General features: G+C 41.4%; 1 protein-coding gene across 4 annotated transcripts in view; it reads right to left on the bottom strand.

The window, feature by feature from the left end:
- The window catches only part of LOC148360595 (nucleosome-remodeling factor subunit BPTF-like), an 83,246-nt gene that overhangs the window by 45,063 nt on the left and 11,075 nt on the right, over positions 1–27,108 (bottom strand). The window contains exons 3-18 of one of the 4 annotated variants that reach the window (XM_088341470.1): positions 20,596–20,647; positions 20,353–20,521; positions 18,153–18,407; positions 16,505–16,690; positions 16,278–16,432; positions 13,835–14,011; positions 13,576–13,757; positions 13,388–13,519; positions 8,112–8,241; positions 6,747–6,882; positions 6,399–6,665; positions 3,393–5,013; positions 3,196–3,320; positions 839–967; positions 605–755; positions 482–521 (exon numbers count right to left, since the gene is read on the bottom strand). In XM_088341470.1, the coding sequence (XP_088197596.1) occupies positions 482–521; positions 605–755; positions 839–967; positions 3,196–3,320; positions 3,393–5,013; positions 6,399–6,665; positions 6,747–6,882; positions 8,112–8,241; positions 13,388–13,519; positions 13,576–13,757; positions 13,835–14,011; positions 16,278–16,432; positions 16,505–16,690; positions 18,153–18,407; positions 20,353–20,521; positions 20,596–20,647 (3,907 nt within the window). Of the gene's footprint in view, positions 1–481; positions 522–604; positions 756–838; positions 992–3,195; positions 3,321–3,392; positions 5,014–6,398; positions 6,666–6,746; positions 6,883–8,111; positions 8,242–13,387; positions 13,520–13,575; positions 13,758–13,834; positions 14,012–16,277; positions 16,691–18,152; positions 18,408–20,352; positions 20,522–20,595; positions 20,648–27,108 lie in introns of all 4 variants that reach the window. The other 3 variants (XM_088341469.1, XM_088341467.1, XM_088341468.1) reach the window with 3 other exon arrangements.

Raw genomic sequence — 27,108 nt, forward strand, 5'->3', positions numbered from 1 at the left:
AATCAAACCAGAGGAGGCGTGGCTAGCAATTTGATTGGCCAATTTTGTCAAATCCAATGTCCAGGGAAACTAATCAATCTCAAAGATCTAGCACAGGTCCAAACCACCAATGCAGATTAAGTTAAGAGATTTAATAAAATGTATGATGTTCTTAAAAAAAAATGGAATATTTAAATATGAGAAATCATTTTGATTAATAAATATCAAGATGGCTTTATTTCAAAAGGTATTTTTTATTATTGCATTTTGGCAGGCTTGGGCTTCCGTAGAGAATGAGTTTCAATCCCCCCATTTTTTCCCATGTCCAGGAAAAATAATCGATAATTAAAATTAAAAAAGTATTAAGATTTAAGAACCTGATTTTGTTTTATTTTAAAAAGCTCTTTTGATTGCATTTTGGCACTCTTGGGCTTCCGTAGTAAACACGCTATCTCCTCATTTTGCTCATTCATTCGACAAAACATTATCTCATCACTCTCACCTTGGCTTGTTCAGCTGCCTGAGCTTTCTCTTTTTCAACCCTAGATTTAAAAAAAAGAAGGAAAAACATTTCCGAGGACCGTTTGTGATTTTCAGAGACAAAGAAATAAAAAAAGAATCCGACCTCTCAGAGAAAGCTCTGATCTCCCAGAGGTCTAGCTCCTCCTCCGCAACCCAAGTCTCGATCACCACGGGGCCCGTTTGCTTGGGAGGTTCGGGTTTCTTGGGACGTAGAGCGCTGGATCGGAGACCTTTTCTCTGAGGTGTGTGGGTTTCTATAGAAGAGGTATTAAGAGATATAATTTAAACTATAATGCAAGCGAATCACACCTTTGTATAAAAACAAGACAATCTTTACCCTTGGGTGTCTCAGGAGCTCCGAGGGGACAGATGATTTTGCGGATGCAGTACTCGGATCGTATGCCGTAGGGTCCCACGTCGCGCCGTTTGATGATCTCCGTGGTGGTGATCTCCGTTTCGGACGTCTCTGTGGTAATGAGTGGGGATAGGGCTGGGTTGGTATGACGATGAGGAGAAGATCCCGGAAAATGGGGGAAATGTTCTCTGACCTTACACCTGTGTCGGATCTCCGTATTTCTTTTTGAATTATATTTTATTTGTAGCACTTTTTAAGAAATGCAACTCAAATGCTGTCTAAAACCATTCCAGGTACAATAAGGATAATAGTTTGATGCTGCCAACGAACCTCAAGGCCCACAAAGGCTCATATAATTAGACAGAAAAGATGGCCAAGAGCGTTAAAACATTTAAAACTTAGAAGAACACCTTTATTTTATCCTGAAACGCAAAAGGAGTAAATGCAGTGATTTTAAAACTGTGATCCTATCCACCTGCCCAAGCTGCAGGCTTGCGATGGTCTATTTGGGGAGGCCGGAGAGCAGGGAATTACAATAATATAAGTGAGAGGAGATTCAAGACTGAAGGAATGGCTTTTCTTGTTTCTCATTCATTCAAAAGAAACTTCAATCCCAGATACTAAAATGCAACAGAGCTAATGCTGCCAACCAGCTCAGTAGCCTAGATGGTAAGGCGCCCGCTTTGAGACTGGGAGGTTCGGGTTCGCGCCCCGGCCGAGTCATTCCTAAGACTTAAAAAGTGGTCGGCGGCGCCCTCTCTTGGCTGCGGCTGCATCGGGTCAGATGCAATCGACATTTCGTTCTGTGTACATTGTTACACAGAATGACAATACAAGGAAATTATTATTATTATTATTATTATTATTATTTTAATACTGCATTAATTTGATTCCATCCTTCAGAATCCTGTTAAACACATGTGCTGCAGAATTTTGCAACAGCTGCAGGCTTGAGATATCCTTTTTGGGGAATCCGGAGAGCAAGGAACTGCAATATTCTAAATGAGAGTTAAAAGAGCCTTCAAATCATCCAATGTACAGGGGGGCAACTTAGCGATTTTGTAACTGTGGTAATGTGATTTGACCCTCCGGAACCATTCTTCATCAACAATGAACTACAATCAAAAACAAATGATATGGACAGCTACCATACTATTCACCGATGAAATCTTATTGCAGAATATATGGAACACACACGCTTTCTGCCAGCCCCTCCCCTTGACGTTCAACACTCCTGGCTGACATGGGGATGTATTTTATTCTTGTTTTTTATTGTCTACTTGTTAGACAAGCCACCAAACAAAACCTCCGAGCTCGAAAAGAACGCTTCTTTAATATATTCGCATTGAGTAAAAGATTTTCTGTGCTTTGCTATGCAGTGAGCAATGTGATAGCTTGCTTCAGTGGTGGTGTTTTTAGCAGTGACAAAGGTATTCAAGGTCTGTGTTTGTTTGCCGTACCGGGACACAGCGCGTTTTAATGTCTCCGCCATGTCAGACTCGTCCTTGAATTCATGTTCCACCGGATGCTAACGTTAGCATAGCGCTAAATCTCCTGCCCGCTGCTATCAATAAACAGCAGCTTGCACACCCCAACGGAGCTTTTATCGTCGCCGGCGACTTTAATCGGGCATGTTTAAGGACTGGACTTCCCAAATCCATTCAATGCGTGGACTGAGCATTTAGGGGAAAAAAAACACTGGACCATGTGTACAGTAAGATCAAACATCTAGTTGGATCAGCCCATCTGTCTGTCCCTCACCCCCTTATACACCCCACTCCGGAGGAAAACAAAGCCTATACAACAAGGACAGTACAAACATCTTCTTTGTTCCTTTATCTCTTTGTTTTCCTTATATCCTCACTGTAAATGTGGACCTGGAGTGCCATGTCCAATTTCGTTGTCACAATACATCCCATGTTGTAACAATGACAATAAAAGGTATATTCTATTCTATGTTCATGATTCGTTACGTATAGACGTTTAACCCTTGATGTGCGAGGTACAACGCTCTCGAGGCATAATGCACAAACAGCACGGTCATTTTTTGCACAAAGCCCCAGTCGTTTGCTCCACGCTGGTTGAAAAGAACGACATTTTTTCGCTGGAGCAGCCGTCATGATTCATTCATTTACTGCGCCTGTGTTTCGTTGGCTGGGTTAAAACACGGATCTCTCCTCGGCGCCGCGCAGACACACGCTCACAAACGGAGTAGAGGAGGAGGGGCGCGACCGTAAAGCCTCTAAACAACACGGCGCGCAACTGAAAATGTCTAAATTTCAGGTAAATGGGCTTTAAAAAATAGGTTGCCGACCCCCTGACATAGACGTTGCCTGTACCTGTTCTTGTAGTGCCGACTGCCGCGGATGGCTTCACGGCCATGTCGTCCCATCTCAGGCAGGCCCAGAGCAGTCTCAGCATTAAGCTCACGCCGGCTAAAGAGCTAACTGTTTGCAAGCGATACCTAAGTACGCAAAAATTCGGGATTAAAACGCATTACTTGTGACTGAATTTGCGCAAAACTGAGAGATCTTACCTCCACGTGATGCCAAAAGTGGGCCTAGGGGAAGGATAAGGCCAAATATCTGGGGCCGGCTTGGCGTTATAATTAAACACGGCGACCTCGCGGAGTCCTCCCCGCCGTGCCAGCACTTTCAAGTTGTCGTGCGGCAGCACAAAAATGCTCTTGCGGTTGCTCTTGGTGACGAATTTGCGATAGGAAGGCAACGCCGTTTCCGATCGAACCTTGTTGGTGCGGGAGAATTTGCGTAGGCGTACTCGGCCCCTGGTGGAGTCTTCGGCAGTCTTTTGTTGTGCCACCAACTCGCTTTGACTTTCCTCTGACGAACTGGAGGACGAGAATTTGGTCACGGTGGTTTTGGTCATGGTGGTGAGGGCCGACACGGCGCTTTCTGCGGTCTTGTCCGCGAAGTCGTCACTTAAATTGGACTCCTCCGCCGAAGGTATCGGCGACGGCGCCATTCGGATGATCTTGGAATGTGTCGGCGAGGGCGCCATGCGGATGATCCTGACCACGGGGCCGCTTTTGAAGTCGTCGTGGTGCCGGGAACTCGGAGAATGAGCTTTGAATGTATCGATGTTGTTTTCCAGCTTTGATATTTTCACAGGAGGGCTTAAGTCCCTGTCGACGGTCGTTTTGTTGCCCTCGGATGTGTCCGCCTTTTCTACGGCATGTAGGTTTTTGTTTTTAGGAGCCAGATCTCCATTCACCAAAGGCTTGGTCTGGGTTCTACTTTCATCTTCTGCTTGATCGATGTTGTTCTCTTTGGGATTCTTACTTAGCACGCAGTAATTTCCAACAGAGTTACTTAACCCGCCTAAATCATCCTTACCATTTATATACGGAGAAACAGGAGAACTAGAGCTTTCAGCATCTCTGGTATTTTCTTGGTTCTTACAAGGTCCTGTGCCGTTGGGCTCCGAGGCTAGCTCCGTTGAAATTAAAGTCTGTGGGCGTTCCTGTGACGAATTCTCTGCAACTTTTGTAATGGTCTTTAGTGAGTCCGGCATTGTATTGAAGTCCAGGTTAGATACCTCGGACCCCGGTTTTGGAATAACCCCTTTGTTGCTAGAATCCAAACAATCATTGTCTGTCTGTTGCCTTAAGGAGCAACATGTAGTCCTTTCAGTAGACTCAACTTTCGCTTCCTGGGGCAACGAAATGGAATCTTTTTCGGCGTCCGTACTGCAATTGTCTTTGGGTGTTGAATCAAAAGAAAGGCGAGCATCAATGTCTTCAGTAGACTTGGAATCAACTGCCTGGGGATCACCTTCATTTCCTTGAACATTTTCAGACTGTGACGATTTTAGACTGGTGCAAGATTGATTCTCCACTTTGAGCTGATCAAGATTCTGAGGCTTGAGCGGAGATCGTGGACGTACAGGTGTGCCCGGGGTTGGTGAAGACGGAGTGGTTTTCGGCTTGGATGCAAACTCATCTCCTTTTGTCTTGGAATCGACCGCGTGCTGCTTCACTCGCCGCTCAAGAAGGCCGTCCAGTTTGGAGGGCTTGACGATTTTCTTGTACGCGATTCGCGTGAGGAAGCCTTTACTGACGTCCACCACGTCATAGTTAAAAGGACGAAGGGGCTCATCTTGAAGCTCTTCCTTTACGAATTCTTCCTTAATAGGTGATACTGGATATAAAAAGGAAAATAAATATTATTCAAACCTTTAATTAATAAGGAATGGGGAAAAAAAACATTCTCAAATGCGTATAATAAAACAGACCACAGGTTACGACGTCCCTTCCTTATGACTTATACACGTTAGATTTTACACACTTAAATATCATAAGATAGGAGATGCAGAAAATGCAAATCACATTTCATTTGAAGAAATGATACAACTAAATAGTTTATTTTCTAAACGAGCAACAAAAACATTTCACATTTATTAAAATATCAATTAAAGCCTATGCAAATTCCTAGATATTACTCACTTAAATATTTGTTAAGAGCTATGTCCGAAATAGTAGATGCAGAAATTTCACGTGAAATTAGTAGAGGTTTATTCTCTTTTTTTCTGGTATTTGTTAATGCATCAAAGCTTTATTATTTAAAAAAAAAGTCATATTCCGAGTAGAGAGGGATGACGTTTAGTGCAAATCCATGATCACCATAGTGACCTGAATCATGTGATACCTTCACCGGAAACATATCATTCATGCCTAAGTTCAGTGTCCTTTTTTTATTTTATTTTTTTATGAGTACAGGATGTTCAATCATAATTGAACATACATTGTACTTCATTTATTTATTTTAAATTCACTTAACAATATTAAGTTTTATACTTATTTTCTCCCCATAATAATGACAGAAGGCTTCAAGGTTAACTAACAATATTTTCACGTTATGACTTGGAATATAAACGTTTTTCTGCCCCTCCTTACGACATTTTCCCTACCATACGACATTAACAACAAATTATTTTTGAGCCCAAAAACGTACAAAATTCTAACTGCAGTGCATATCCACTATAGTTACAACTCTAAGATGCCATTGGTCGATGTTATAACTTGCTGGTTGGCTATTGGATTTGCGTTACGGCATCGTGAAAATGCCAATATGTGTTTGGATGAACTCATCTCCCACAATGCTCGGTTTCTTTTCATACGAATCTTGTGTAAAAAAATGGAATTTGTTTAGGTATGGAGAGGAGCAAAAAGATGATAACAATGGAAATGAAGCTTTTTAAGAAATATAAAGGCCCATGTTACCTTTGCTAAAAAAATACAGCTGTAACAAATCACAAATTTGGGCAGTTATTGAAAATAAGGAGGCAATTAAGGCAAGTGCTTTTTAGAGCAGTTTTAAATTCTAATGCGTTTTACATCCACCCACTAACTCCACTGTACCAGCTCAAGTTTGTGGCAACAAAAGAAAATAACATTGTTATTTAATCATATACAAACATATAGAGGGCCTTATGATTCCCACTTCAGAACATATAAACGTGGTATACGTTCTACTTTATATAGTTCTTTTCCTTAACTTCTTAAAATGATGTCCTAACTACTTACCATCATATTTCATTGGAATGGAGTCCACTTCTTTCTTAGCTTGTGAGTTGTCTTCAGATGTTTCCATTTCGTAGTCAGCTTCTTTCTTTTCCTCTTCTATCTTTTCATTTGACTCCTCCACTTCATCTAACACTTGATTGGCTTGGGCAGGCATAGAGGAAGAAGATGGTTCTTTAGCCTCTTTATCACTGCTCAAGACCACCGATGGCTGGACGCCGGGTCGTCGACTCAAGTCCAAAAGGGTGCACTTCAGGCCGAGTTTGGCATCTTTCGATAAAAATGAATGAACTCCAATCAAACTGTGGTCAATCGAAATTTGTAGTTGTTTGAAAAATGGCCGGTCCTGACCTTCTAGTTCTTTGCGATAGTTGGCGTTGGTGTTGCCAGGAAGTCTTGGGACGAACCTCTTGACGTAGGTCTTACTTATCCAACTCCAGCCGCCGTATCCGGTGACACGATACTCCTCGCCTTTTTGCTTCCACACCTTAGAAGAGGAAAGAAATTCAAATGAGGAGAAGCACCAAGGAGCTCCACTATGAACATTCGCCGGAAGAGCCCGAGAGGATTTCTTCTTCTGGGGGGGGGGTCGTGACAGAAAATAATTAAGGAGTCCTGAGCTAGACAAAGGCTGATAAGACGTGTATGAATGAAAGAATGATTGAAAACGTTATTCAAACATTAAAATAAAAATAAAACAAAAACTCAACAACAAAATAATGTTAAATAATATGTTCGAAAAGGGGTAGTAAGAAGCCAATGCTTATATTCCCTACCCCTTCATCTTCCCTATGAAGTACACCAATGATATGACAACAATAGTAATAATATTAATAATAACAGTTATGATATAACAATAGAAACAATAACACAAAGTTACCCATAGTTATAGACGCACTATTCCCAATCTCTCGTATCACCCATTTTCTTCATCTCTGTATTCCGCCAGGAATGTTTTTTTGTATTCAAATTTGAACAAGTGAATAGTTGGACATTGTTTGATCTCGTCTTGTAAATTGTTCCAAAGTTTGACTCCACACACAGACACACACCTACTTTTCCTGGTGGTTCTCACCTTTGGGATTATGAATTTACGACAGCCCCTTAAGTTATAATTTCCCTCTTTCCGAATGAATAATTTACGGATGTTTTCTGGCACCATGTTTTTGTTGATCTTAAATAGCAGTTGTGCAGTGAAACATTTTACTAAATCATCCAGTTTTAATAATATGGACTGCAGGAATAAAATATTGTGTCAATGTTCCAATCTGTTTCCATTCGTTTCGAGGATATAACAAGGCAATGCCGTAAGTTCAAGGAGAGTTTATATAATGTGTAGGCAAATATATCTTGCAGTAGTTCGGTCTGATCTATAGTTGATGTACTTTTTTTTTGGTGAGTTCATTTCCACATAGTTTTAATGGATGTATTTGCAGTTTTCCCCATCGTCAGAGGGAAAGAAACTTCAATAAAACTTCCACTGTGGTCACTTTTCTTCTTTGGGGGTTTATCTTGGTGTCATAGCAACGACATTAGAATGTACAAATATGTGGAACCTAATAATGAAAAAAATCCTCGATGCACTAAGGACACGAAAGTCGAATAGCGAAAAGGCGAGGGAATACTCCAATTATATAGATAAAATAGCCTCAAATTTAAAAGTAAACACAAATTTTATTTCGAAATGTGATCAAAGCTTGAGTAAATGCAACCTACCTGATGTTTAATTGGAAAAGTGTACTTGACCCAAGTGGCCTGTTGCATGGTTTCCTCTTCCTCAAGCTTCCTCTCCCTTTTCTTGATTTTCTCTTTCTCCTCACGCTCCATGGAAGTCATGCGATTCAATCTGAAAATGATTTTTGTCAATTGCAAATGTAACATAATTTGTCTAGTAAAAAGTTGAGTAATGGGGTGATAAATAGAAACTGCTGATGTTTCATTTATTGAAAATGTTAGAAGGCATGCCTTATCCAAAAAAAATCCTTTATTAGATAGATAGATGTCTAGATAGATAGATGTCTAGGTAGATAGATATAGAATACAAAAATACCCAATATAGCGTGTTAATAAAGAGCATTTAAATAGTGTTACTAAAGATACACATTGTAATAAAAATAGGGTAATATGCAAATGTGGGGGTTTAATGTGGGCTTTTACTCCCCCGGGTGGAGTTATAGAGCCTCATGGCATGAGGAAGAAATGATCTCCTCAGTCTGTGGGTGGAACAAGACTGTGACTATTAAAACACAAGAAAAATATTTAAAATATTTTGAGTTAGAGGTGAGCGATATTTTGATTAATAAACAAGATTGTGATCTAAAATTGAAAGAATTGGTAGATCAGACAGTAATTTTAGCTAATTTTATTGCTAATGCACTTGCTGGTACCAATGTAGAATAGCATCACTTACAGTAGATTGCTAGGTTAACATAAACCGTTAGCATTACTTCATCGGCTAATCCCAAATTCATGGACCTCAACTACTAATGGTAATGCTGGCATTACAGACACAGCTGCTATCCAATAATACTAGTAAATATTGCCTTTCTATCAAATTATTCTTTGGATATTTTTTTCTCTCTTTAAATTCTTACCACTTAAGCGAATAGCATCACTTTGGTCGCTACCTTTAAGAAAATTTGCAAATTATTAACACCAAGTTAATGCTAGCATTGTTGATACAGCCTCTAACCGCAAATACTAGTATATTTGCAATAATACTTAATGTTTGACCAGGCTAAATTTGATTTTAAAAAAATTCGCTCTATTCAAATGAAATCCTGTCCAGAAAGCAAACACGTTTCCTAAAATGTTTAGCATTACTTCGCTCATAAAATGCTGGTCTACTAGTGATCCCAAGAGCCAAGAAGAAATCCGCAGGTTCGAGAGCGTTCTCCATTCGGACCCCGGTGCTGTGGAATGCTCTTCCCCCTGAGATTCGCTTTGCGACCTCAGTGGAACGGTTTCAATCTAGGCTTAAAACACACTTCTATTCTATAGCATATGAATAACCTATATTTTATGTTGATAATATCTGTGTAATATTTATTATTGCAACATCCGTTGCAGCCAGGTCCTCCTGGAAGGGGGATTACCTCATGTACGGTCCCTTCTCAAGTTTTCTTCATTTTCCTCATCTTGAGGTTTTTGAGTTTTTCCTTGCCCTCAAGTAGGTTCTAGATCAGGGGATGGTGTCATAATAGTCTGCGGTCTGTGCAGCCCTTTGAGACTCCTTGTGATTAAGGGTGTCACAAATGAACATGACTTGACTTGATCGCTAGCTTCGCTTTAGCCATTAGAATTACTTAAGCAGCTAATACCAATTTCATGAACCGTATCTATTATTTTAAAGCTTGCTTTGTGGACACAGACAATATCCGCTAATGTGAGTATATTTGCATGAATTCCTCATATTTAACCATAAAAAATGAGATTTGTTCAAATCAAATCCCGTTCAAAAAGTGATTTGTTTCCTGAAACATTTTTTCTTTTCTAGCTCACGGGTGTCAAACTCATTTTAACTCGGGGGCCACACGATAGAACAAACATTCTGTCGGGGGGCCGGACTAAAAAGACTTAAAGAGAAAGAAAAAGAGGGATAAAGAAAGAGGAGAAAGAGGGAGGGAAAAGGAGAGAGGGCGGGACAGAGAAAGAAAGCGTGAGAAACAAAAGATAAAAAGTCGTGAGAGAAGGGGAAAAGAAAGGGAGAGGAAGAAAGAAATCCAAATAGAAGTAGAAAGACAGAAGGGGAGACAAGAGAAAAGAAAGCGTGATGGGTAAGAGGAGAGAAAGAGAAAAAAGAAAAAAAGGAAGTTAGAGCAAAAGAGGTTAAGAGACACAGAGAGAGAAAGAGCAACAAAGGAAGAGAAAAAGAGAGACACAGAGAGTGAAAGAGATAGAGACAGAGTGGGAGAAAAAGGGTGGGAGAGAGAGAGAGAGAGAGAGAGAGAAAGTGGGAGAAAAAGGGTGGAAAAGAGAGAGAAAGAAAGAGACAGTGGGAGAAAATGGGTGGAAAAGAAAGAGAGAAAGAAAGAAAAAAGAGAAAGAGAGAGAAAGAAAGAAAGAAAGCAAAAGAAAGAAAGACAAAAAAAAAAAAAAAAAAAACCAACATCGCGGGCCGGATACAATCCCTCAGCGGGCCTGATCTGGCCCGCGGGCCGCCTGTTTGACACCTGTGTTCTAGCTAAACAAAAAAAAAAGCGAGCAGAAATGTACTAATTAACCGCAAAGTTGCTTTGCGTGACTGTCGCCGCTATCGGTGTGAGTGTGTGTGTGTGAATGGGAAAGTTTGAAGCACGTTGTAAAACAAGGTCTTCAACGACTTGAAAAGGGCTATATAATTAAGAATAGGATCAATTTGTTTGTATTACTTTAGCAGATCATGTCAATTTTAGAGTTTAACTCCTAATGTTAATCCTTTCGGACTAATGCTATTAGTATGAATTCCGAATGTTTTAAGATGAATGAGACCCCAAACATCTCTTTGAAGCTAGCTAGCTCGCTCAGACGTAGGCTTTTTTTGAAAAGGGAGTTTGTGCCAAAGCGGTGGTCAGCGAGAGGCGTAAGTGGGTGGTACAAGGAGCGGACCTGCAGTCTAAATATTATTCCTTGCGGCTAGGGTGGGCCCTTTTTGATTTCATCTGGTCAGGATGGCCACCGCCTGCCCAGTGACTACACACTTCCTTTGTTCGCGCGGCGAAAACTTGGCTCAGTTGGAAACATCTAGATCAGGGGTCTCAAAATGAAAATCCGCTGAAGCAAGATGGCGCACAATTATGACAGCTACCTCTAGGTTATTTCAATGAATTCTATATTTTTTGCCACTAGGACACACAGAATAATACACACTGTCCCTTTAAGGCACAGGTGTCAAACAGGCGGCCCGTGGGCCAGATCAGGCCCGCTAAGGGATTGAATCCGGCCCGCGAGACAACAATCCGAGAAGCGCGAGAGAAAAACAAGCTGCAGGTTGAAATATGACAATTTGATGTTGCCAAAGCCAGGTGCCTCGAACAAAGACACTGTACTTGTATTTCTCTCTCTCTCTTTTCCACTCCTTTTCTCCCACTCTCTGTCTCTGTCTCTTTGACTCTCTGTGTCTCTCTTTTTCTTTTCCTTTGATGCTCTTTGTCTCTTTCTCTCTCTGTGTCTTTTTTAATTCTTTTGGTCCAACTTCCTTTTCTCTCTTTTCTCTTTCTCTCTTCCTACCCTTCGCGCTTTCTTTTCTCTTTTCTCTCCTTCTGTCTTTCTATTTCTCTTTGGATTTCTTTCTTCCTCTCCCTTTCTTTTCCCCCTCTCTCATGACTTTTTATCTCTTTTGTTTCTCACGCTCTCTCCCTCTCTGTCTTTCTTTCTTTGTCCCGCCCTCTCTCCTTTTCCCTCCCTCTTTCTCTTATTTCTTTATCTCTCTTTTTCTTTCTCTTTAATCTACTAGTCCGGCCCCCGACAAAATGTTTGTTCTATCGTGTGGCCCCCGAGTTAAAATGAGTTTGACACCCCTGCTTTAAGGGCAACCCTAGTGGATAATGGATCTATTTCTTACAAATTAATTTTAATATTCAATGTTTTTCTTTTTATCTTATTTTGTGTAGGGAACAATATTTAATAACAGTGGAATGTATTTATCAGAACTTTAATTTTAGAGCCCCAGGGAGAGTTATATAGCGACACCTAGTGGCATAAAATAGCTCATTTATTGAACTAAAAAAATAATAAACAAAAACACATGTACTATTTACTAAACATAATGTAATTTTTAAGAATCGTAGGCTTCAAAATTTGTAAATATGTTACATGACTTGAAGCCTATATGTTTGGCCGCCATTCTACTACTACGGAAGCCTAAATGACCATTTTATAAGTTAGCTTGTAACGGTGGTGTTTTGAGGACTTAACAGTCATTTAACTTCCACAATTGAGTCCTGCATGTATGCATGGTCATGGAGGCCTGTCATTCAGGCATCTTGCACATTTTTTTCCCACGGTTTCCTTCTCTAGCACTCATGTTAGCCACTTGGCTACAGGCTATGGGGCGCCGGTATTGTTGTTGCTCTGTGCAAAAAAATAAAGCTTGCTTTGTGCTTCCACAGCTGGTCAAGCAGGCAAAAATCACAGAGTCCCCTAACTCCAGCATTTTGACTTTGTTTTCGACTGTTTCATTCTCTAGCAGCTCAAGTTAGCCACTTGGCTGAGGGCTTCAGCTCGCTGCTAGCCGCTATTGTTATTGTTAGCTGCTTCCGGTTTGTCATTTGCCTTCAACATCTGATCATGCAAGCAAACTTCGCCGAATTCTGAGATTCAGCTACCTTCCATTACCGTTCCACTGTTTTCTTCTCTAGCTATTCATATTATCCACTCGGCTGTAGGCTAAGGTCCGCCACTCACCAGTATTGTAATTGTCACATGTCCTAATTTGTTCTTTAGTGTCACTTGTCTTCCACAATGCCAGGTTCCATTTTTGAGTCATCTCTCACTTTTTTTCTCAACTGTTTCCTTTTCTATCCACCCACGTTTGCTACTTGGCTGCAGGCTCTGGCTTGCTGCGTGCCACTATTGTTATTGTTAGGTGCTACATGTGAATCGGTAGCTTCTCCCACTAGTTGCTTAAGTTAGCTGCCTACACCAGATCGTACCAGCTCCAGCTATTGGGTATTTGCAGTTGCTCCAGGTGTATTCAACTAGCTCCATCTTTTGTAGACAATTGCAAGAATTAACGGGAGTTTTCATGTCTTAGATGTCATTTTTGCTAATTCAAGAAAAGAGGAAAAGAAGGGAAGAAGACAACAGAATTTTGAGAGGTGCTATCCTTGAGGCTTCTGTAGTGCATCTTCTTGGAATGCAAACCCTTGAGCTTCATTCTGAGCTATGATTTCTATGATGAATTATTACACACTGTCACTTTAATTGAAACTGTAAAATGTTAAGACATTGAAAATATGCTTTATGTCTGTCTTTTAATTTGGTCAAATCGGAACAAAAATGGTTGCTTGTACCTGGTATGACCAAGCGAGTCCTTCCACAGTGGCATTGTCGCCACAGGCTTGATGGCACACTCCATGATAGCCAGAGCCAGAGCAAACTCTCGGGCCTTACTGCACATCTGTACGGCTTTGATCCAATTGGTCCTAGAAAATATCAAATCAGATCTCTGAACTTCCACGTCGCCAATCGTGTCCCATACCTGTGCGAGGCCCAGTTATGGTGCATGAACGGAGACGGAACGTTGTTCTCTAGCTGGATGATGGTGAGCCGTATGGTAGAGATGGTGATGAGTTTGGAACCGTGAATGGATCCGTTCCACTTGAATTCTCCTGCGGGGGTCATGCAGAACTTGTGGGAGAGATGCCGCCTTTTGTCGTGGTCCTGGTAAGGAAAGGGTGGGAATCTTTAGGAAAACTCTTTTGGTGTCTTGGGGCGGGTGAGGCAGGGGTGCTACTTGCCTCTCGGTGTTGGTGCTTGTTGAGGGACAGTGTGTTGGTGCTGTACTGGTTATGGTAGACGCGATATTTGCCCTCCTGACCCAGTTTGAAGTATTGGCAGAGCGTTCCCTTCATCACGACATCTTTGCCGCGTGTGCTGACACGAGTGACGTCCCCTTGTGCATTGACGACAAGAATCTGTGGAAAGAGCAAGAAATAAATGAAGGGGAAGATTTTAGGATAAAATAAAGGCCGAATGTTGCTTCAGTCTGATCTTCATTTACCTACTGTCTCTGCAACATGCTCTGTTATCTACCTACTTGGGAAAATGTTTCTGAGCAGGCTACTTTTAATTTTAAGAGGCATATTAATTAAAAAGCAGTCGTTTATTACTGTAGTTATTTGTATTCTATAAACCACTGACAAGTTTATTACACCCTTTGTGTGATAATACTATTTTTGCTGATTGTTTCGTTCAATAATACATTATACAAAGGTTAATCTAAGTTTGTAATCTAATAATAACATAAACAAATGTATAGAAACATGAATATTTGTGAATGTGAAAAAATGTATATACAGTGTCTGAAAGTCATGAGAAAAAGTTAGCGGACACCAGGGCAGACAACTCTGAAAAGGGGCCTGCCCAGCCATAAAGTTGCCTGACCCATTTTTCACAACTTGAAACACAGTAAGATGACTCATCGCAAAAAAAAAAAACCCATTGTTGCACGGTATAAAGGATTGATAATCAGAATATATAACAGAACAACACTTTAAAATTAAGTCTATTATATATCTACTTGTAACATTCATTGCATGTAGATGACATCACTGTTTTCCATCTGCCATCAGTATGTACCTGTATTTACTCCTCTTCATTCATGCAATGTTTGCTACAAGTCACGTGAACTCCTCTTTCCACGATGCTTTGAATGTACGTTTACGTTTTCTAGCGTCATACATTTTGTTAGCTTCTTTTGAATCTTTCTTCCGGGGCTGAGGTTTTGGCTTGATTCCTGACCACTTATCAATTTTTCTAGTGTTCTTTGGGTGTCTATTTTGGAAAATGATATGAAAACGCTCAACTTTATAACGCTCGGAAGCAGGAAGTTATTCGATGCAGGCTTCTGATTGGCTGCCGAGTGTGCAAATTGCCCAAAGAACGAAAATTCTGAAATTTCCAAACCGAAAGAAGATTTTGAAATCGGAATAAAGCAAAGGTTTGATTTGAAAAATAAATGAATAAATAAATACATACATAAAATAAAAACGAAAGATTCTTAGACGTTATTTCAGACACTGGTATATACAAAAAAATATATAGATCTTTTTAAGACACGTGCCACAGATTTTTGCTATTGCTTAGTGTTTGGATAAAAAAATAATCAACAAATAAATACGATTACTGAATATAATCCAATATATATCTTTCTTTATAACGATCATTGATATTTAATTTGTCACTGATATTTCAAGATTAAACACTAGCAAAATATAAAATCATAAATATATAAATTTAAAAAGATTTTTTTTTCATACATATATAAGTATGAATATTAGATTCTTTATCATTATTACAGATTATTTGTTATTACAACTAGCAAAGAATAAATATTATCACTGACTGTAATGTAATATACATGTTTATTTTTTAGTTTACACTCATTAATAATATTTAATTATTAACCATAAATAATATTCGACTCCAATCCAAATATCATTTACCGATTGTTTTGATCAAGTTTTAAACACTAGTCAATAAACTATTCTCTTAAAAATCTGTATGTTTCATACATACAGATTAACATGTGCAAATAAAAAAAGGATATTCTTAAATTGATTATTATTTCAGTTTATTTACTATTACGATAAGGAACCAATAAATATTATCACCGACTATAATCTACTATATAAGTTTGTTTCTTTTTAGAATAGTCATTAGTATTATTTCATTATTAATGATTAATATTCTAAACGGCGATCTAAAAGTCATATTGAGGTGTATAATTTTGTATAGATGAATAAAGTATCTATCTATCTATCTATCTATCTATCTATCTATCTAGTTGTTTTATTATGTTATTTAAAAATTGTATACAGGGTGGCCACAAAGTCACACAACAATGGCCACAAAGTCACGCACCAATGTTAATATTTATTTTTTGTTAATATAATTTGTTATTTTTTTATTTTAGATCAGACATGCCATTGACTACAGAGCAGCGCGTAGAAATCATCTTATTATCTGGTCGTGATGGTGCGTTTAAAAATGGCTGTATGGTTTCAGGTTCAACTCGAGGAAGATTGGTGCGTGATTTTGTGGCCATATATATATATATATATATATATATATATATATATATATATATATATATATACATATATAATTTAGTGCAAAATAAATGTACATAAAATGTGTTTATTAACGTATTCATTTTTCAAATATTGAGTTGAGCATCACCTCTCTCCCTTCCTTGAAGCCCCTGTTGGCTTCATGGAGGGCAGCTGCCACCTGCTGGCTCTTCATCAGACTTAATTTGCTCTCCGGGTTCCTCAGTCGGGTCACCATTCGAGTTGCCGATGATTTCTTACCGAGAAGACAATCGCTCCCATCCCCTGAAACCTCAATATTAGTCAAGGGAAATGAATGTGGATGTGCAACTTGTTGCATTGAGGAGTTATCTTGACCTGCGTCCTCGAAGCTGGCCAGGGACGACTGAGAGGACTTATCGGCCAAGTCGGGAGGTTCCGGGCCCTTTGGTGGGACCGAGATGCTCATGCTGCTGTTACTGTTGTCTTCCATTATCTGGTTGGGATGGCTCAGACTTGGGACGCCGTCACCAATAACAGGAACGTCAGATGAGGGCTGTTCAGCTGTAAAAAAAATATAAATAAAAGCTATAATTCCATAAACAGACTTAAAATACGGGAAAAATGCTGTAGAACATACATATGAAAATGACTTTTCACTGGAATAGCCAGAAATGTTTGCTAAAGTAAGGTTGTGGCTCTCTCTGCTGGCCAACTACAAGACATGCAAGAGGAGACCTAAATGACAAAATACTGAGTTGCCTTATTATGACATAGTCCTTAAAGTGACAGTGCGTAACGATTTACCACTACCACATGTTGAAGATTAGAATGGATCTCATGCATTTGTTGAAGACGCACTACGTAAGCCGGAATGATTCCACTTTGCAAAGCATAATTCACCTGCAGGACACTCAAAGTTTCTTCATTTTCCTCATGTTGAGGTTTTTGAGTTTTTCCTTGCCCTCATGTAGGTTTTAGATCAGGGGATGGTGTAACAATAGTCTGTAGTTTGCAATAAACTGTGTCTGTGGTCTGTGCAGCCCCTTTAGACTCTTTGGGATTAAGGGCTACACAAATAAACATGACTTGACCTGACTAGGCAAGCAGGTAACAATGACAATAACAACCATCTGCAAGCCATTGCCTTAAGCCAATTAGCTACCATAAAAGGCTAGAGAAGGAGACAATGGAAAGAAAAGTCAAAGATGCCCTAGTAGCAGAACTCAGCAATGTTTAATTGCATAGCCAGTCGTGAAGGGCAAGTGACACTAATGGTCAAAGCAGGAGCAGCTAACAAGAGTATCTAGCGGTGAGCTACAGCCTGCAGCCAAGTGGTCAGCTAGAAAAGGAGACAGTGAATAAAAAAGTGTGGAAATAAAGCGGAAGAGGGCTGAATCATGGATGAACAGCTGTGACAGGAGAATGACACGGAAGGATTTAGCAGGAGCATCTATATTTAATAGCGAGCCATAACTTGCAGTCAAACTGGCTGACATGAGTGACTGGAGATGGAAACAGTGGGGGGGAAAGGTACATGATGCCTGAATCCTGGACCTCGGCAAAGTTCACATGCAGCTGTGGTAGGCAAACAACACTGAAGGATGAAAAGAAGGAGCAGATAACAATAACAAAAGGGGCTAGCGGTAAGCCATTGCCTGCAGCCAAGTGGCTAACATGAATGGCTAGAGAAGGCGACAGTGGAAAAAAAAGTCAAAGGTGCCCGATAGACAAGACCCAGCACTATCACATGCAGGGGTATGGCTGTGTGCGGTAAGCGGCTGTATAGTGCTAAAATAGGCACATTATGCAATATAATGACACATTTCCATAATAAAAACCACATTTAAAAGACAGTACATGTATTTATGCTTCTTCTTTTAACCAATGGTGTTTTACCAATTACCGAATAAGGTATTTTTACACCACTAAGGAGCGCTATACAAAACTAGTATCGGATTAGAGAACCAATAACAATGTTTTTAACAATACTTTCAGGCATAATCCATTATGTTGTTTTTTTTACCTGCAATCTTGCCCCCCTCATCATTTTCTTCCATTTCTTCCTTTTTCTCCTTGTCATCAGCTTGGGCGGCTTCATCACCGACAACTTCTTGTCCTTCGCCGTCAATCATCTTGTCTTCTCCGTGAAGGACTTTCTCCACGTCGACTCCTTCTTTCTCCTGCTCCAGACGAGCTTTGAGGGCCTCCTCGGCCGCTCGTCTTTTCACCTCCTCCAGTTCTAACTCCTTCCTCGTTCGGACACGCTCCAGGATCTCCTCTGCAGAAAAACATCGACGAACCGTCATTGGTTGGGCAGCAGTTTAGTCTACTTAGATTTTTTTTTTAAAAGAACCCCGTAGTCCTTGGGTCAAAATGACACACCATTGTGTTGTCCTCTAAATTACATTCTGATTTTATTTCAACCCGCTAACGTTCCTATAAAATTCGTATCCAAGACAGGTAGGTAGGTAGCTCTCTAAATAGCAAGCTAGCTAGCTAAATAGCTATTTATAGACGAATGACACAGAAGGATGAAGCAGGAACAGCTATCGTAAATAGCGACAAGCCATAACTGCAGTGTTCTCGTTTGCCCGCGTCCCTAGATGCATCATTTTGCCTGGGGCCGCATAGTCTCAAATCAACGTGCGTCCCCGGGACGCAACTTTTTTGACACAAAATTGTCATTATTACCAGATTACTTTTTTTTAAACAAAGATTTACCGCACTCCAAACTATTTGTCAGGCAGATCCGCCATTGTTGTTTTGGTCTCGCGGTTTCGAGTTTTCGAGATGACGTCATTGTTGTGGTGCTTGTCGTTCAGGGAAGGTTAAGTATGCCTTCGAAAAAAACAGTTAGTATTCGGTGAAAATCAACACAAAATTGGTCATTTCTTCAGTGTCGGTAATAAGTCGGAACATAATGCAGAAAGTGATAACAACGGCAATAATTCCGGCACGGAAAAACGGCGGAGAAATTCTTCGGAAGATCGCGGAGGCAAGGAAAACCCGTGTGTTGAAGCGAACGATTCGGCGAAAGAAAATAACCAAAAGAATACTCCTAGCAAGAAAAGGACTTTTCTGCCAAAATGGACTACTTTGCGGATTTTCACTTATCGCGGGTGGTTTTGGTCCCCATTAACCACGATAACCGAGGTTTTACTGTACTATACTATATATCAGGGGTCGGGAACCTATGGCTCGCGAGCCAGGTATGGCTCTTTCTATGAGTACTTTGGCTCAGAGACAAATTTAATTGCATGCAAATTTTCTCCATTTCGTTCAAAACTTGAGCCATTGATTCTGTTCATATACACGCAAAGCCAAACCAAAGCTGAATTACAAGGCAGTACTTTTCACAATATAGAGGGCACCTTTTCACTACAATTTACAGTCAAGGTGTCACACAAAAAAAAATTGTTTTGGCTGTTCAACGCTAAATAATCCTTTATATAAAAGCTTACTATATAATCTGTGTTCAGTATTCAGATACTTTTTGATGAATCCAAGGAACAAATTGTAAATACGCCAAAACACCGGAAGAGAACTTAGTTATTTGATTGGGTGAGTGGGAGGAATGGGTGGAGCTATGCAAAAAGTGCAAGCACTCCCTCCCATCTCTCGCCCTACTCCGTCTGCGCCAAAGGTAAGCACGTCAGGCTCCCTGTTTGCAGAATGTTGTGACGTTTTTAAGAAATAATTTGTGTACTATTTTCATATTTTTACTTTTGACAGGAGATATATTAAGGAGAGCAAAATCTTTTGGAATATTTAAGTTTTTTTTTTAATATAAACATTGACATAGGAGCGATGGAATTTGAATGTTATTTTAATGTTAAGTTGTTTAAGTTAAGTTCTAAGTTGTATAATTTAACAAGATATTTTAATTTACAGCAAAATAATAAATACTGTATAAGTGAATTAAGGTTTAAATTTAATATTCTTGTCTGTTTTTATTTCTATTTATGTTCCAAAAACATTCAGTTTAAGTGTGTTCAATAAATGTTTATCCTGGTTGGCCCCCCAAGTGTGTTTTGAATTTTGGCCCCTTGTGCAATTGAGTTTGACATCCCTGCTCCAGAGCATACTCAGCAATTAGGGCTCCGCGCCCTATCGTGGGGTGCGCCCAGTGTAGCGTTAAATACAGTAATAGAACCAGCTACGGAGACTGCGCCCTATCGCACGGTGCGCCCTACGGTCGTGAATACGCAGTGTTATTTCTTTACCGTTGGCGACATTGAGGAAAGATCTGTTGTTTCCCCTCGCTTTGTTGGTCAGATCCTCGGTGATGTCCATGTGAGTGTGGACCTCATCCCGAATTTCTTCAAGGGCGGCGTAGAGGTCGGCCTCCCAGTAATCTTTGTCCAGGCGCTCGATCAGCTCCCCTAGCTGGACCTGAAGCGGAATTTGAAATGTGGAAACGTGTAAAAGCGTCACCTGAGATTTCGGATAAGAAACGGATAACTTGCCTTCGTGCTGTAGTACCAGATCATTTTATCTTCCTGTTCGCCGTCTTCTTCTCTGAAAAACATAAAGGAGAGGAGATTACTGGAATCCTTTGCTACTTCGCAGCTTTAGTGCATCGCGGGTTAAAATATATTCTGCGATCCTTTCATGCTGATTGTATTTCGCTGCGAGCGAGGAACAGCGGAGGCCATCTTTGCGGGCTTGGGGCTCTTTATTGCCATTCTGTACAGCAAAAGGTGAACTAGAGCGGCCGCGATCCATTATGCCCGATCGCATATTGCTGCGTGGGGGGGGGACCAGCGGGTGTGCCGTTCAAGCCCTACCTCAAATGAACTGCACTTCACAATCACAATTATCTTCATTCGACTACAGCTAAAAGTGGGGGCTGAGAGAAAATCTGTGTCATATGTGGTGTTTTTTTTCCATTACTTCTGCTTAAAATGAACAGAACCCACTTGGCCACGATCCATTTTTCCCCATGTACAGATGTGGCTGCGTTCCCTCATGCCCTGTTGACTATTGCTGAGAGTGGGCACCGAGAGAGCAAATATTTGTCATGCGAGACGTCCCATTTTCTCGTTCTTTCCATCGAAAATAAACGGCAAACATGCGGCAATGATCCGATTTCCTCGCTATTACTAAATGGGGAATGTGTGGGGGTTTGGCATATTGCAGGGAGTTCTGGTCCCCCTTCACCCTGATGAACGGGGGATAACAGTATATTTTTGATGACAGTGAGAGACATTTGGCCAGCTCAGAGCAATTGTCTTGGGACCAAGAGGTCGCTGGTTCGATTCTCCTCCGAGTTAAAATGTCGGGCAATTCACTCAACCCCTAATGCCCTTGATAGGTAGGTAGCCTCTGGCTATCAGTGTGTGAGTGGGTGTGTGAATTGGTTACCATGAAGCAGATTGAAAATCGCCTTAGGAGGTCTTCAGTGACTTGAAGAGTGCAATGTAAATGCAAACCATTTACCCTTTACCATTGAAGGATTTTATACATTTTACTATAAAGGATTTTATACGATTAAATACAAGTTATATTTATCGAGTACAATGAAGATTTTCACTGAGTGAGCTTCAGGTCACGCCGTTCCAAATGCGGAATGTTTTGGCTGGGGAATTTTGATAACAGAACTCTGACGAAGGACGTCAGGCGTTGTTTTGATAAACGCTCTGTGTTGTTTTGAGTTTCTCCAGACATCGAGGCGAGGGGGTGGACCCCACGTGGGGGTTTTCCTGGCACGCCCATGGGAGGTGCCGGCACATCAGCTTGCGGGAAAAAAAACGTGGGCAGAGGAAGGGAGAAAAGAAGATCGAGAAACCTACCTTTCCTTTCTAAAGTACTTGAAAAAGTAGTGGCACAGCAGCTGAATGATTTCATATCCGAGAATAACCTTTTTGAATCTATGCAATCAGGATTCAGGGCAAAACACTCTACTGAGACAGCTCTGATGAAGGTAACAAATGATCTCCTACTGGCAATGGATTCTGGCGCTTCATCACTTTTGCTGCTGCTGGATCTTAGTGCTGCTTTTGACACAGTGCACCACAATTTCTTACTAGAACGGTTGGAAAAATGGATTGGTCTCTCAGGAACCGTCCTCTCATGGTTCAGATCCTACCTCTCTGATAGGACGCACTTTGTTAAATATGGCGAAATGACATCTGAGCCCTTTAATGTCACCTGTGGTGTTCCGCAGGGTTCAGTGCTTGGCCCCTTCTTTTCAGCATTTACATGCTTCCATTAGGTGATATTATTCGCAAGTACAATATCAATTTCCACTGCTACGCAGACGACACTCAACTATATCTTCCGTTGGAGGAATCTTCCACACTAAACTGTGGAAATTTGGAGGCCTGTCTCACTGAGATAAAAGAGTGGATGTCACTCAATTTCTTGCGTCTTAACTCTGAAAAGACCGAAATGTTAGTCATTGGTACATCTAAATGCCGTGACTTATTCTCAAAAACTGCTGTGAACATTGACACATGTCACATCACACAGAGTGACTCTGTCAAAAATTTAGGTGTCATATTTGACCCTGATCCATCCTTTGAAACGCATGTAAAGAAAATTACTAGAACCGCTTTCTTCCATCTTCGTAACATTGCTAAAATTCGTTCTATACTGTCTCAGTCGGATGCGGAAATTATAATTCATGCGTTTGTTACCTCCCGTCTCGATGACTGTAATGCACTACTCTCTGGTCTCCCGAAGTCTAGAATCAAGTCTCTTCAGCTTGTACAAAATGCCGCAGCGAGGCTTTTAACTAGGACAAAAAAGTATGATCACATAACACCGATTTTGGCTAACCTGCATTGGCTCCTAGTAAGCCTTAGATGTGATTTCAAGGTTCTCTTAGTATTATACAAAATCATACATGGACTTGCTCCCTCTTATCTTTCAGATCTGATTTCCCCCTATGTCCCGGTCCGAAGCCTACGATCTGAGAGTGCCGGTCTTCTGGTGATCCCAAGAGCAAAGAAGTGTTCTGCTGGTTCGAGAGCGTTCTCCATCCGGGCACCGGTGCTGTGGAATGCTCTTCCCCCTGAGATCCGATCTGCAACCTCAGTGGAAATGTTTAAATCTAAGCTTAAAACTCACTTCTACTCTATAGAATATGAATAACCTACTCTTCTCATCGACTCCAGAGCAGGGGAATGTATAATAATATTCTGAAAAATAGTCTGTAATATAGTGTAATAATCTCTGAAGCCCTTTGAGACTCTTCGTGATTTAGGGCTATACAAATAAAAATGACTTGACTTGACTTGAGAGAGGAGGCTTGACAGAGACTCGAGCGACACTCATTCGGCCAAATATTTGATGGAGTTTACTTAGCTAAATTATTAGAGAAATTAAATCTGCCCCCGTGTGTAAATGCCGGTCTCTTGTCCATATTTTCCCATCAAGAAACGAGCGCGCATTGTTAGGTGGATGCAGGTTGTGTTTGGTTAATGGAGTCAGATAACTAATTTGAACAATTTGATAAACGGTACAATTTAATATATTCAATTCCTAACACCTTTAAAACAGGGGACCACTAAGTTTGAGACCCCCCCCCACTTTAAAAGTAACAGGGAAACATGAGGCATCCGCCCAAGGGCAGTTAAAACCCAATTTATGGCTTTTAAAGCACTGTGAAAAACCCAGATCGCCCATTTTTCAAAAAAACTCACATCCTTTACTTCACACCGGAGATGAAAGATAATAAAACGGCACATGCTGAGCCAATCAAAATTTGCGAGGAAGGATGAAAATATGGAGCTACTGGTGCCTTTTAAATCTTGTATTGTTCAGGCAGAACACTAGCATGGACTTTCTGAATGACCTCAACAAATTCTTTGGAAGGTTCGAGGCACAAAACGGCACCCCTGCAGCGAAAGCGGTTCCAAATCAGGACGAAAGAGCACTCCACCTGGACTCATCTGACGTGAGGAAGACCCTGAGAAGGGTCAACACAAGGAAGGCTCCAGGCCCGGACAACATTCCGGGGCGGGTACTTAGGGAGTGCGCCGATCAGCTGGCTTGTGTACTAACAGACATTTTCAACACCTCGCTAGACCAAGCCAAAGTACCATCATGCTTCAAATTTGCCAACATCATCCCAGTGCCAAAGAAACCCCAGATCTTATCACTCAACGATTACCGGCCCGTTGCACTGACTCCTATCATAATGAAGTGCTTTGAGAGACTGGTTAAAGAGCACATCACCTCCAGTCTCCCCTCCTCATTCGACCCCTTTCAGTTTGCCTACAGGACAAACCGCTCCACCAGGGATGCCATCTCCTCTGCGCTTCACCTGAGCCTGACACATCTAGAGGAGAAGAACACCCATGTGCGGATGCTGTTCCTGGACTTCAGTTCAGCATTCAACACCATCATCCCACAACATCTGGTGGACAAAATGAGACTCCTGGGTTTCAACACCCCCCTGCGGAACTGGCTGCTGGACTTCCTCTGTGACAGACCCCAATCAGTGCGGATTGGTCAGAACAGTTCAGATGTCATCTACCTCAGCACGGGCTCCCCCCAAGGCTGCGTCCTAAGCCCCTTGCTGTTCACCTTGATGACACACGACTGCGTCCCTAGGTCCGCCACAAACCACATCGTGAAGTATGCTGACGACACAACAGTGGTGGGCCTCATCAGGGATGACAACGACCTGGCCTACAGAGAGGAGGTGGAGCAGTTGGTGGGCTGGTGCAGGGACAACAGCCTGGTCCTGAATGTCGACAAAACTAAAGAGATCATTGTCGACTTTAGGAAAAACCAGCCCAACCATGCCCCACTTTGCATCAACAACAAGGCTGTGGAGGTTGTCAGCAGTATCAAGTTCCTAGGGGTGCACATTACAAACAAACTCACCTGGTCCGTAAACACTGCATCACTGGTTAAGAGGGCACAGCAGCGCCTGTACTTCCTGCGGAGGATGAGGAGAGCCCACCTGCCCCCACCCTCCCTCATTACATTCTACAGGGGCACCATAGAGAGTATCCTGACCAGCTGTATCTCTGTGTGGTGTGGAGGCTGCAGCGCTACCGACTGGGGTAGTGTGAGGAGGGTAACGAGGACAGCAGAGAAAATAATCGGGACTACACTTCCCTCCATTCAGGACATTGGCCAGAAGCACTGCCTATCCCATGCTAAAAACATTACCGGGGACCCCTCTCACCCCCATCATGGACTGTTCACTCTGCTAGCCTCTGGGAAGAGGTACTGCAGTGTGCGGTGCAGGACCACCAGGCTCCGCAATAGTCTAGTCCCCCTGGCCATTAGACTGTTAAATGGTCAATCTAACATATAGTTAACTTAAATCTAAACGGCTGCTAATCTGACTTTTGCACTACTGGCAGTTTTTTTTTATAGCTTGCCACTCCTTGCACATTGCTCTCTGCACTATTGTAATTACAGCGTTATTGTTACAGTGTTAATGTTACTGTGTACCTGACTTGTTAACCTGACTGCCCATTTTGCGCATCTGGTTAGCTACTCTTCTTGCACTATCGGCACTATGGTAAAATACTATACGTAGCCAAAATACAATACAACATTATTTATATCTGTACATTCAAGGAAACTGTGGGGGTCAGATGCATCGACATTTCGTTCTGTATACACGTGTACTAGAATGACAATAAAGTAGATCTGAATCTGAATCTGAATCTGTGATCCAGCATTGATTTATGAATCGAGCATCGTCACACACTGTGTCTGATGTCGAGATGCTATTCTGTTGAGTAGGAGGACCGAAGATTTCGTCATCAACATTTAAATTAGAACCAGTCAACTGACTTAAAGGGATAGTGTGTAAGGATGTTCTCCTATGGGTTGCTGTTGCTTAGAACGGAGCTGAAGCGTGTGCATTCAAAGACACTATGTAAGCAACTTAGCGACATTCGGAAGCCCACTTCCTTATTCTTTTGGAAGGTCATAGAATAATTCTAGCGGGCAACAAAACATGAAAGCAGGTGTTAATCCCCAGCATCCACAACAAAAGATCAAGTGAGCTGGATACACCCCAAGTGGCTGAAAAGAACCAATAGCTGGAGTTGGTAAGAGATGGTGGAGGTGACAATCTTTAGCAGCTAGCGGGAGAAGCTATTATCAGGGTTTGTACATGGCCAAATTCAAGCACTTTGAAGGCCAATTTTTACCTTTTAATGCACCTATAGGGGGCGCTAACCTTTTACATTACAACGCTTTTCAAAGCAATGCAATCCCAGCGCTGGGCCAGCAGCCTTATTTTTAAGCAGACTATATTATTTCCGTGGCGCAGTGGTTAGCGCGTGTGCGGCACAGTTCTGAGGTCGTGGGAACCTCCTGTGTGGGTTCAAATCCAGCTCCCGGCCTTACTGTGCGGAGTTTGGATGTTCTCCCCGTGCTTGCGTGGGTTTCCGCCGGGCACTCCGGTTTCCTCACACATTCCAAAGACATGCATTTCAGGTGAATTGGCCGGTCCAAATTGTCCCTAGGTGTGAATGAGTGAGTTGTCTGTCCCTGTGTGCCCTGCGATTGGCTGACAACCAGTTCAGGGTGTCCCCTGCCCACTGCCCGATGATTGCTGGGATGGGCTCCAGCACGCCCGCGACCCTACTGAGGATAAGGGGTGCAGCTAATGAGGTAATGAGATATTATTTCCTTATTTAATGCGTGGTCTGTCGGGTCAGACAGATGATAAACATCATATAAAAAATGTCTAGCATTTGAAAAACACTACACACAAAATTTATGCACTTTCCCGAAATTGAAAAAGTTATAAAGAGCTTTTGAGTTTTTCCTTGCCTGCCTGTTGGTTTAAGATCAGGCGATGGTGTAATTGTAATCCTGTGCTGTCCTTTGAGACATCTTTGTGATTAGGGGCTATAAAAATAAATGTGACTTGACTTGACTCGTAACATTAAAATTCAAGCGTTTTCAAGGATTTCAAGCACCTGTACGAACCCTGTACTAAAAAGGCCATTCAAATTTGTGTACATCGTGGAATTTCAGCATCCCTTAAAGACTGCCTT

Source organism: Urocampus carinirostris, chromosome 8 (assembly GCF_059441175.1).
Source record: "Urocampus carinirostris isolate Australia breed hairy pipefish chromosome 8, RoL_Ucar_1.0, whole genome shotgun sequence".
Classification (NCBI taxonomy): domain Eukaryota; kingdom Metazoa; phylum Chordata; class Actinopteri; order Syngnathiformes; family Syngnathidae; genus Urocampus; species Urocampus carinirostris.